Consider the following 12,888-nt stretch of genomic DNA (forward strand, 5'->3'; position numbering starts at 1 on the left):
ACATAAAAATGCTAAAACCAACGAGCATAATTATAATAAAAAAATAATTATAAATGAAAACCCGGGTTCTTATAACAGTCCTGCATGTTGTATAAATAAATATATTCTACGTATTATAAATTAAAACGCGGACTCTGTTTTTGGGAATCCGGGTTCTTATAAATAAACAACAGTCCTGCATGTTGTATAAATAAATATATTCTTATGTATTATAAATTAAAACCTGAATGGCTTTTCAAAACGCTGCGGCTGTAAGGTGACGTCATTTGGAAGAAAAAAAGAGAGAGAATAGAATGGAAAAAGAGAAAACCAGTTTGAAAATGGTAAAGACGCTAGGAATACGGAAAAACAACAACCAGTGCCACTGCTTGGCAGAATTCTTTGAACCAACTTGGCATGTCCCCTATACCGAAGCTGTTCCAAGATGATATCTATCCTGTTTGAAAGTGACAATGGCGATGAGACAGCTCAGATGAAGATAGAAACGAAGATGCCGCATCCTATGACGATCTGATGGATTACGATGAGCTTGGAGACTCAGAAGAAATGGTTTAAAAAGTTTGAATCATTTTCTATTGTTAATTTCCACAAGCTATTCATTTTGCATGAAAATATAAGAATTTTTTTTCTCTGAAATGAACGAATTTTTTGGGGGATCGGCTTATACACGGGTTTTCAATTTATTGCGGTTTTGGTGGCCCTGAAGTGGGGGGAGTCGGCTTATACACAAGTATATACAGTAATTGAAAGTGGATTTCGCGATATATTTTTTTTCTTCTGAACATTTAATTTACACATTGGCTAAGATTCCATAAGTGGGGTTGTGCCAAATTAGGGGATTATTTTTTGTCGCTGACCTTGGCACTTGAGCTAGTGTCTCACCAGGTTCGAAAACCGAGAAAGGGGGACGCCTGCATGTGTGCACCCTCAGTGACGTCACTCATCCCAAGTTTTTTGCAATACATTCTGTCCAATAATACCGGCTGCAACAATAATTGGTGAAAACGCAGTATAAGTACCTTTCATGGCACTGCTTGGCGTTATTGGTGCCAAGAAGTGCCTGAGTCTACTGTAACCCCGCGAAGAAGAAGAAAGGGAAATAAAACTTTTTTTCACTGCTCATCTGTTTTTTCCCCCCATCCTTTCTCCACTGCACAACAATAATCCACGTTAGAAATCGAAATAATCCTTAGGGCACATACATGTGAAATAATCCAAAATACATGTTATAAATTGAAATAATCCACTCCAAATTTGAATGAGCAGTAAATTCGTACTACCAAATTTAAAAGAAAAAGTCACAAAAATACGAAATTAAAATCACCTGAGAAATAAATTCAGCTTGGTTTCACACACAAGTTACTAGGCCTCGGCCCAACGGAAACTATTTAAGGCTGTCAAGAATTTAAAAAAATCGTTGTGGAAACACGACTGTGAGAAGAATATCCTGCAACAATGTGCGATGGAAGTGAAACGACACGTAGTTCAACAGTGCATTAGCGCAGAAAACGTTCTGCCCAATCGTCAACATAGGTGTATGGGAATTGCAAATAAGAGGCCGTTTAAATATTAAGTCGTCATTGATGGGAGGGGTGGGGGGGGGGGGGGGTTCTGATTTTCTGACTTTTCACATGAGGGGATTTGGATGATGCTTATGTCATCAACCACCCTTTATAAAAAGATGAAATATTTTTAATGGCATCTTACTCTGTGCCCCAAAAACGAGAAAAACCTTGGATAGTTTGTAGGCACTTGAAGTAACATTCCCTCCCCCCTATTGATAAGTGCCCTATATAGCCACTTTAGTGATCTCTAAATTTTTCAGGGATCCAAGTGATTTGGAAACGTGTCTGGGCCGCTTAAGTGCTCTGGAACTGTGTCCAGGCCACTTGCTCTGGAACTGGGCCACGCATCACTCAAGTGATCCATAATTACATGTCGCGGATCATTCAATTAATCTGAGAATGTGCAGCGGGTAACTTAAGTGGCCCCAGTGCAGTTCTACATCACTCAAGTGTTCTAAAACTACGTCACATGTCACTCAAGGGATCTCTAAATATGTCACAGATTGCTTGAGTGTTCTGGAACTGTATCCCGGGTCATTTAAGTGATCTGAAAATGTGCCACAGGCCGCCTCAATGTTCTGGAATTGTACCATGGGACACAAATGATTTGTAAATGTGCCGCTTAGTTCATTTTTACAAAATTAGGTTTGAGGAGGGCAGGCCACATCAGAAAACCCCCAGGGCCATATTTGGTCCAAGGGCCTTTATGGGATTTACCATTGTATGGCTTAGAGGGTGGGTCGCAATGAATTTATCAAAGATAAATTTTGCGTTCACATAGCCTTCAAATAGCTGCTGTGGTGGTCGAGTGGTCATAGTGACGGACTCGCATCACGGGGACCCGGGTTCGAGCCCCACCTTCGCCACAGTGGTGGTCGGCTGAAGTTGGTTTTCTGTGGTGGATCTTCAAGGCCATCTCTTGGCCAACTTCGAGGCACAAATGAGAGTCGATCTCCCATTAAAAAGTCTCGCCACAGAGAGCAACAGGCCTACAAACAGTACAAATATACAATCACTACACATCACTTCTGAGATATAGATGGCAGCACTGAAAAATCATACACAACACTAGATACTCACTCAGACTGTTAGGTACACACAATTCCGGCACAACTCGCTAGGTAGTAAATTGCCTATGGCGATAGACTTGAGTCATGCTCGGTAGAAAAAAAAAAAAAAAACCCTTCAAGTAACATTGAAATTAACAGATATTGATTATAATGACATATAAAGGTATTTTCTTCCGAAAATTGAATTAAAAAAATTATTTTTGCATTAAAAAAATAAATTTTTGATCGTGGGGGAGGGGGGCACGAGCTGACTATACCCCCCTGTGTACGTCTCTGATTTCACCAATGTGCATTAAGATTCAGAGGGGCAGAGCTGACGACGGAATTTTGCTGGGGGGGGGGGGGGAATGGCTAAAAATTTTCTTTCATATTACTTGATCGTGCAACGCAAGAAGGTTGCATTCCCGGTTCATTTAATGATTTCTTGACCCATTATTGCACCACAGATGACATGAATGAGTTAACACATTTTTTTTTTGGTTATTAAAACATTTATTTGAACATTCCGAGATCAGATCGCACACAAATAATATTTCATTCAAACTTGGTTATAAATACTAGACTTTTCGTTAAAGTTCTTTTAGCAACAGAGTTTCTAGAAAAAGTTTCAATTTCACCAATTACATTGCATTGGACCACCATCACAAGAGTCATACAGTTCAATTGAGAGGTTCGTCTCGGCCATCACTCGATGATGTCACTGCGGCCAACGAACCGACAAACGTCCGTGTTAGTAGAGTCGACATTTTACAATTTGATCAGTAATGCACCAGCCATGTGAAGAAATCTGATGACCATGATGTCAGTAGAGGCGATCGGCAACAAGGCGGAGCTGTGCCTAAGTTTGCTACTCAATCAATGGTTCATGATGATGCAAGAAGCGATGGCCGGTGCGCACCCATCTGTGCGAAATGCCTTAGTAAGAGCAGTTCTGACTTGGCATTTGTGACTTGGTATATTTGTGTCGTTTCCAGCATACCACCACTATTTAAAGGGCAATTCCCAGCATCCTCTGCTTCACCATTGAATCAGTGATATTCTGCTGTGGAAAACTAACACCTAATGAAGGGCAGGTGCTATTTGCATAACTATTCAGAATAAAAATACAATTATGACATGAAATCTGGCAATACTGATATGTAAATAATGGCGGCCGATCGGCGAAAGTCTACAGCGCGTATAAGATCTGGGAGGTGAATTAAAGGTAAATAAGATTTCAAAATGACTAGATCTAGGACTATTCCACCAGAGACCCAAGGTAATGTTACAAACAGCCCTTAAGATGTAAGAGGGAATGTAGTAAAATTCGTACAGCTATAACCATGTATGTGATTTTGCTTTTGTTATGACGTCTCAACTTCAAATATTAATTTAAAAAAGTGGATACTGCAATTCAATATATATTGCAAATATATATTTTCATGCATATATGTAATATATATATATGCAAAAAAAAAAAAATGTTTCAGACTAGTTTATTAGTATCTACACCTGTAGGTCAAACTTAGGTAGGCCTGGGGCCCGCAAACAGCTTTGTCCCCTGGCCGTTAGAGGGGCCTCCCTGCCCCGGACTGAAAATATCAACTCTTTTCGCCACAACCGGAAACGTGGCTATATTATTTCACTAAGCAGGATTGAAGTCCTAGCAGACAGAGAAGGCAGTATAATCCAGGTGAAGCAGTCAAGCACAGCAAAAATAAACGTTTCTGAGGTACCACAGTTGGCAACTTTCTGAAAGGGTCTAAACTGAATGCAACCCGTGGGGTTGAAATATAAATAACTCCAGAAACCTTAAAAGCAGGACAAAAGGGTGCATTTTCTGAAACATAGGAGGATGCTTTAAATGACATTAAAAAGGAGGATGGTTGGTAACCCTAGCTTTAACTCTTTCCTTGATATTTTCAAACTCGTCGCATATTTTAGTTCTTCCGATGACGTCTGTAATAATATTGGTATTTAGTACCACTTGATCATGTGGTGTCGCTACTTTTTGTTCGGTATACTGAAGAGTATTACAATAAAATGTTACCTGGCACAGAACAATGAATGTGTATTAGCATTCGCTATGTGTGTTATCCAGCATCAAGGCTGGATAAATCGCAAAAAGATCTAGGCGCCAAAAGAAATTCTACCCAAAGAAAAAAGTGAAAATTTTTTACTTTTTTTAAGGGTATAGTGACCCTCTTCCATTTCGTCAGATATGCTGATATAAATTTCGAACATTTTGTGATGCTGTCGGCCCGCAATTTAGCAATTACACAAATAAAATTTTTTGGTGAAAATTCCAGTTTTTTAGTCGCCATGGTGACCAGATGACTGGGATTTGCCCAGCCCTGGCTGATGTGATGTGTCCCAGCAACTTGAGTAGAGGTGGGCCTCACAAGAAATTTTCGAGAATTTGCCTAGTAGGCACCAGAAAATTCACTTGGCCCGGGGGGGGGGGGAACCCCCATGATGCTTGGCCCACCGCCATATATAAGGGCCCACCAAATCATATTTTAAAGAAATAGAGCTAGGGAAAAAATACATTCTTTTGGCTCTTGGGAAATTTGAGTGGCATCTTTTGTTTTGCAAAAATCCTGGTATAGGCCTCATGGGCGGAGATACAGGGCAGTGCCCCCCCTCCCCCCAGCATCAAAGGTGGATTCGATTGATCTAATGTATATATGAATTGACATCATCATTGTGCCCCCCCCCCCCTCAGTCTTTCAAGTCTATCTCCACCTATTTATCTGTTTTTGAATAATTCTAAAGTAGTGTATTATTTGCTTGCAGATGAAGCGATGGCTGATGTGGGTTGTCAGTTGACTGTGAGGGATGTCGCAAGCCTTCTTCATGCCCGTTACGCTATCATAACCGGTAAGACTTGTGATTTTGACCTATTAATCTCTTATTTAAAGTAGCGATCATGTCAGAAGAAAAATATGAACGAGATGACTTATTAAATTATTGAAACTGTTGACCTCGAGCATAGCATACTTCTCGCAGATCAACGTGTGATTCACCCCCCCTCCCCCAGTACCTGTGAAATGATAAGAGAGAACTGCTCTTTGTCTCCTGGATTATTCTTTATAAGTATTAGAAGATGGTAGGCTCCCCCCCCCCCTGCCACTGCCTCTTATGATAAATTTACAGTTTAAATAAGCGTAATGAACATAAAATAAAGAATAGTTGCCTAAAACCTTAGTGGATAGTGTGCAGATTCTTCGGATTTACCCAGAAGCCTTTTTGATTTTTAGTCTTATCAAAATCTTCTCGTCTGAAGCTGAATTCTTCCGTTTTTTTGTATCTTTGTAGAAAAATCCCTAAAAATTCTCATTGTTGCTTTGCAGAAATTAAAAATCCCTAAATAGAAGAAAAAAAAACTGATGGCAGATGGCGGCACCACCATAACACACATTACACAGAAACAAGTTTCACATCAAGTTCGTAAGACACATGTACACACTCATTCCAGCATGTACCAATTCATTAGAGGTTCCACACAATATGGACAAGGTGTATTTGGGTTTCAGTAGACTTTGCAATCTCAAAGTGGCGATGTTTTGTCAAGAAAACTACAGGAAATTGCCAATTGCCACCAAATATGATACAAAAATTGAGCAAAGTTTCCAATTGCTGAAATCTCCAAAACAATTGCCAACGGCTGGAGAAAATGTCTAATTATTTTTTCAAATTTACTGGGTTCTTTTTAGTGTTCTCAAGTGGCTTCGGAGCCCCGGTTGAGAATCGCTGCCTTAGAATGGTGACAACAACTTGCATATATGCAACGGGACATCTAAATTACATTTTTTTTTTCATTTACATCCATTTCTCTCCGTAAGCTTCGTGGAGTTTGAGACCACTCTAACATCTCTAAATGTGATTGGTGGTTTGAGAGGGCTAGTTAACGGACAATATTCAGATGAACCATAAAACCAGTTTTTTTAAAGTTTTTCTTAAAGCCTTAACTAGCAATATATGCAAATTAGAGACCGAGAAATTCCATTAACATCACGTGGGTAGATACCATTCTTTTCATCAACCTATCAGCACTGGAAGTTGTATATTGAGGTCTTCTAGAACGTGATTTTGGGTGATAAGGCATCTTTCTGGTTAAAAGGTGATAAATTATGCTTTTGCAACGATTTGAAGTATTTGAAAAAATATTTTAATAGGCTTTACTTTGCAATTTAATCTCAAAATTTCATTAATCTCCTCCCCAGAAAGCTATGCCGCTTTTGCTGTCTAGCAAACAAAAGTTTCTCTCACATTATCACATTTGTGAGTTTCAAGCTTAGGGGTCAATCAAGTATTACGTTAGCATTGGGGGGGGGGGGGTTTGAAGGTTGCTTACGTCATCAACCATCCTTTTTGAAGATATGAAATATTCTAAGCTGCTGGTGAAATTTTGCTGACAAGTTGGGGGAGGAGGGGGGTCAAAAATGGCTAAAAATCTGCTGACATAATACTTGAATGGCCTCTTACTGCACTTATGGGTTTCACTTTGAATTTGCCTCTACTATAGGAAGATCATTGCTAAAGCAGCTCCATCCGTTGGCAAGGGGGGGGGGGGGTTTGGGGGTTCTAACCCCCGTTCAAGCTGAGATTATAGTTTATTTTGCAGGAAAAAACGTAAGCCCCCCTCCTCGAGGAGAAAAAAAATTGAAAACCTCCCCTTGAGAAAATTCTGCTTAAGGCTATGGCTCCACCCATATATAATGGCTACTACTTCCTGATTCTGACATTGGGAACCGAGTATGAAATTCTTTTTTGAACAATGGATGGAGGAGGGCAGGTCACACAGAACAAAACAGGATTTTTGGATGTGGCCATTTGGACTTCGTCTCTTGGCCGCGTCCAATCAACTGGATCATTATTAGTCTTCACAACATCAGCTTTATTTAAGCTTTATTTTTTTATATTTTTAATTTAATTCATATTTTGTCATTTTATTTATTACTAGCTTTAATACCCGGTGATTTGCTGAGAAGATTGAAAAAAAGTGACAAACCATTACAAAGGCATAAAATATTATACACATATACTGACAGGATTAGAGAAGTGGCAAACCATTGTAAAGGCATATGTCTGGTTACCGCGGTTCCCTAGCGATGCGTTTCAAAGTAAACATTTCAAAAGTGATTGTTGAGACCCAGAAACTACTGTTGCTCAATAGTTTTTTTGCCCGTTTCAGTCATTTGCCCTGCTTTGACAAACTTTTAAAGTAGCCCATGTCATTGAATATGGTCCTTGTTTGGTATATGTGCAAAATCTGGAGACGATAGAGATGTAAAATTGTAGATTTGTATAGAGAACATACACACGGAAAATTATATCTATATCTATATATATATATATATAGATTGTTTGGCTTCATTTTGTTTATTATTTAATAATCATTATTGGATAATCATCGTTAACCAAAAATCTTTGTATCATATATATTACAAACACATCAATGAGGAATTTGAAAACATAAAATGCATAAAAAATATGAATTATAAAAAATAACATTAGTTATAGGTATAAAATTATGAATTTCATTATAAGTTTTCATTAATATGTGAATTCTTGATCCATGTAAAATTAATGTATATGTTATTTTCTGTTTTCATGTCAAGGTGGTAAGACACCAGAAGGCTTCCCCATCATCACATTTCCTGACACAGGGAATTTTTACAGCCTTTCCGATGAAGAATATTGCAAGCTCATTTTGTACATTACCAATGTGCCTACGTGAGTTTAATATTTTCTCATTTTTATAGTATGGGAAATACATATTTTACTTCATAGTTTTTTTTTCTCTAATTTTTTAGCATATCTACCATTGATATTACTCAAGCGCTGCCCTCAAATTTTAAATTGACTTGAAGTGGTTACACGTGCAACTTTCAATGGCCAGCATCTCTATGGCAAAAACGATATTCCAGGCTGCCATTGATGCAATAGACTTGTTATGTTTGAGCCGATTTGTAAAAGCATGCCAATAGCTCTTTGATAACCAACTAGTGTATTGCATATATTCATATCCCCCTCAAAAAAACTTTAATGTCTATGTTGTTTTGACTTTGTTTTTGATTCATTGTCGGTATCTATCATGTAGGTTACAGGAAGCTGATTTAGGATTTGTATTGATAGTTGATAGACGGAATGACAAATGGAGCTCTGTTAAAGCTGTTCTGCTCAAAATATCGGTAGGATGTTTTTGTTTACTTATTTAAAGGGAGTCTTGTTTTTAAATTATATCTTCATTGTTTCGAAATAGGTGAAGCGATACCAATGACTTCGCAGCAGTAAAAAGTATATACTGAAACTGAAAGTACCAGGGGTCTGTCCAGAATTTTTTCTGTAGGGTCTTATTTTTTCAAAAACGGTCATTAATTTTGTGAAAATAAGCAATTTTTGGGAATTATATGGTTTTGTTAATTTTGATTTTGTGAGGCGTCAGTTTTTCAGGTCTGGAATTTTGTGAAGGGTGCATTTTTCAGATCTGGAATTTTGTGAACGATGCATTTTATAGATCTCCAGAATTGTGTGAAGGGTCCTTCTTTGGATCTATAATTTTGTGAAAGGTCTTTTTCATATCCAGTATTTTATGAGGGATCTGAAAAGCAGACCCAAATTTTGGCTGGACAGACCCCTGAGTACAGAATGAATTGTACTATGCCAATGTTAGAATTAAAATGAAAAATATTGTTACATGATATAAGAGTTCCAAATAAATACAGTCGAACACTCAGTTAATTCGGAGCTTGAGGGGACAGCAGCAAAGTTTGAATTATCCAATTAATCTCTGTTCTGGATCCGTAATATGACTACAAATTGCAACTTAATCATCAATATTCATATAAGATTAATATATTGGGTCTTAGAGCTGTGTTACATTATTCCATCATTCTGGAATCGGCATCACTGTAGAATTTCTTGACCATGCTCGAAGCCTTATTTATGGAAACAGTAACTGATTATCAGTTGTGAAACTGCTTCCGTAATTTTTTGCTAATCATTTGCATTTTATTAAGGGGATTTTATTTTCATTAGAATTTGTTAAAAGAAACTGTTCTGAAGAAATATGTTTTCTAGAGATTGGATAATGCAATTCATATGAAGTGGTACACAATTTTGGTACATTTTGGCTGAACAGTGTTAAAGTGGGCATTAAATTATCAAAAAGAAAAAAACCCCTAAACCTCTTAAATGACATCAGGCCACCAGATAGCAATATATATTTCGAGAAAGATGTACTTCCCACTTTTTAATACTGTCAAATCCCATTATAACGAACTCCAAGCAACCAGAGAAATCACTTCATTATAAGGAAACTTTGTTTTAAAGGAATTCCTGGTTTTTGCATTGTTCCTACGTAAACTTTTTTCAGGAATTAGAAAAGTGTTCGTTAAAACAAGAATTCTGCTATGAGGGTATTCGTTAAAAGAGGATTCGATTGTACAAGATGTACTGAAAAACTGGCTAGTTATGTAGAGATACTACTTCACTAAACACCAACTCTGGCCGTATCGCTATATTGCAATTTACTGCCATTAGTGAGATGGGTTGGAAGTGAAGGCGTTATCTATCGGTGGTCACCTCGAGTTCGTTAGGGAAAATATCTTATCTATATCCTCCCTTGGGTTCGAACCCGGGACCCAGACAACTACCTTCACGATGGTAGACGAGCATCTTACCACCATGTCACTTGAGCACTATGTAGAGATACTGCCTTTTGGATAACTTTCATCTCTGGCGCTACCGGGACTGAGTTCCTGACATGTTGCTCAGTAGACAGAATGCTAGCATGGCTGTTCGAGCCAGAAGTTAAGGTTATAAAAAATGTGAGAATTTTTTTAGCTTTTTTATTTTTAAAAAGATTTGCTTTTTTTAACAAATTGGTCAGCAGCCAATAGTCCTGGTCACTCATAGTTAAAAAACTGGTGGCAGATGGTGGCACCACACACACACACACACACAAAACAAGCATTAAACTGAAACAAACTTCACGTCAGGTTCATAACACTTACATGCAACGCACATGCAAACATGTACCAATTCAGTAGACGTTCCGCAGAGAAATGTGGATGAGTTATGTGTATGATTTGGTAGTAGCCAATAGTCCCGGATAATGAAGTTTGAACAAATTGGGTCGAGCGAAGCAAAGTCTGATTGCCTGTAGATTCCTCCCGACTGTCTAAATTTGCTTATGAATTAAATAACACATTTTAACATTAAATTACATATAAAACTCAAGGGGGAGTTGGTAAAAATTTGAACTAATCCACGTTCCATTGTACTTGCTTTGGGGGTTGCTGTTACAACTTATTTCTGGCAACAATTGAAACAAAAAACAAAGTGAAGAAAAAAGTCAGAATGCATGAAAAAATTGCTTGATGAAGGTTATTTAGTTTGATATGTCCAGCATTTTTTATAGAATTCTGCAGAAATTGACATTTTTTTTTAAGTAATCGAAAAACGTTTTCTCTTCAGATGTGACCCGCCATTCTTTACTTGTCAAGAGAGAGCACAAACTTGACGGAAGTCAAATCTTCAGATTGTTGTTTTGCGTGACAATAAATAAGAGAAATTTTTGGATAGTTCAAAAAATATTTGTTATATTGAGGTTTTTGTTCATTAAATAAGGTATTGACCTCTATTTTCACCAGAATTTCAGAAAAAAAGTTGTTAAATCAAGGAATTCGTTAAATCAGGGTCTGACTGTATATATTTCTGTCCAACCTCTCAGGAAAAAGAATAGGCAGATGTAAGACACGCAAGAGCTGCATATGTAATCCACACCATGAATTTCTGATATTTTTGCAACATATACTGTAATATGGAGGTTTCTAACAGCTGGCTGATGCAAAGATATATTTAAGAAAAAGAGAAAATTCAACTGCCTGTGCGGGGAATCAAACCCATGAAAAAATAGCTTGATGGAGGTTATTTAGTTTATGTCCAGCATTTTTATAGAATTCTGCCGAAATTCCTCTCACTTGACAGGTGAGCGCCCCAGACTACAAAAACAATGGATATCTCTATCTTTCCTTGAAGCTTGTGTTCACTGAATGAGACCGTATATGGATGGTCGGATTTAACTCGCACCAAAGCTCACAATTGATGACACTGCCACCAGATGGCGACTTATCCAAGTGAGAGGATGTGGGTTCGATTCCCTGCAAGGGCAGTTGAATTTTCTCTCTTTCCTAAATATATATGCGTTTTAACCAGCTGTTGAAAACCTTCACATGGATAGTGGAGAGTGACATCATCCTCAGATAACAAAAATGTGCCTATGTATCCGGGGGAAAAAATAAAAGTTTTCAACATTTGCAGTAAATTTAAAGTTTTAAACTGTTATTAACAATAATTTTGAAGCATTAATCCATTATTTTCTGTTAAAAAGTTCATATTCGTTTTAAAAAAAATTGTACATTTTTAAACACCCTGTATTTTTTCAAAGGGACCATACACGGACGGTCTGGCCTGACTCAGTCCAAAGCTCACAATTGTTGACACTGCCACCAGATGGCAACTTATCCGAGGATAATAATGTCACTCCCCACTATCCATGCGGAGGTTTTTAACAGCTGGCTGATGCGAAGATATATTTAGAAAAGAAAGAATATTCAACTGCCCTTGCTGGAAATCACACCCATGTCCACTTTTCAGGTGAGCGCCCGAGACAAGGACAGTTGAATTTTCTCTTTCCTAAATATATCTTTGCATCAGCCAGCTGCTAAAAACCTTCGTATGGATAGCGGTGAGTGACACCATCCTCAGATGTACTTTAATCTGTGCATTATTTTCAGGAAAACACAACGGAGAATCTCGAGGTTGGCATTACAGCAGTAATCTGTATAACAAATAATTATATCTTAAGGAATAAGAGGTTGTTGGTCTTATTTTGTAGAAAAAATTCCATCTTTGCATTTGCTCCCGAAAACTATCTGTTATTTTTAGAGAAATAAAATTAAATTTTTTTTCAATTATTAAGAAGAAATACAGTAAAACCTCTGTTTTATTGTCGCCTCTCTTTTATGACCAAATAACAATTTCTCAGCTCTATTTAAAGTAATCATTCCGAAACTGCTTACCAAACACGCCCCCCCTCTTTTACGGATGAATTGTTTTTGTCTGACTAGTGCCTGTAAAAGTGAGGTTTTACTGTATTTCTATTCCAACCTCTCAGAAGAAGAAAAAGCAGCAAATTATATGCAACTGCAGGTAAATCCGAACTAAGACATTCAGATTTTTTTTTTATGTATAGTGTGTGGATT

General features: G+C 37.6%; 1 protein-coding gene across 4 annotated transcripts in view; it reads left to right on the plus strand.

The window, feature by feature from the left end:
* Window positions 1–12,888, plus strand: part of LOC149068368 (guanine nucleotide exchange factor DBS-like) — a 142,163-nt gene that overhangs the window by 80,775 nt on the left and 48,500 nt on the right. For 3 of the 4 annotated variants that reach the window (XM_089251436.1, XM_089251437.1, XM_089251438.1), the window contains 3 exons: window positions 5,411–5,494; window positions 8,239–8,353; window positions 8,721–8,811. In XM_089251436.1, the coding sequence (XP_089107562.1) occupies window positions 5,411–5,494; window positions 8,239–8,353; window positions 8,721–8,811 (290 nt within the window). Of the gene's footprint in view, window positions 1–316; window positions 559–5,410; window positions 5,495–8,238; window positions 8,354–8,720; window positions 8,812–12,888 lie in introns of those variants that run through there. The other variant, XM_089251439.1, reaches the window with a different exon arrangement.

Source organism: Pholcus phalangioides, unplaced genomic scaffold (assembly GCF_987345545.1).
Source record: "Pholcus phalangioides strain wild (caught in Gottingen) unplaced genomic scaffold, Ppha-v1.0 ptg000027l_1, whole genome shotgun sequence".
In the NCBI taxonomy this organism is placed as follows: domain Eukaryota; kingdom Metazoa; phylum Arthropoda; class Arachnida; order Araneae; family Pholcidae; genus Pholcus; species Pholcus phalangioides.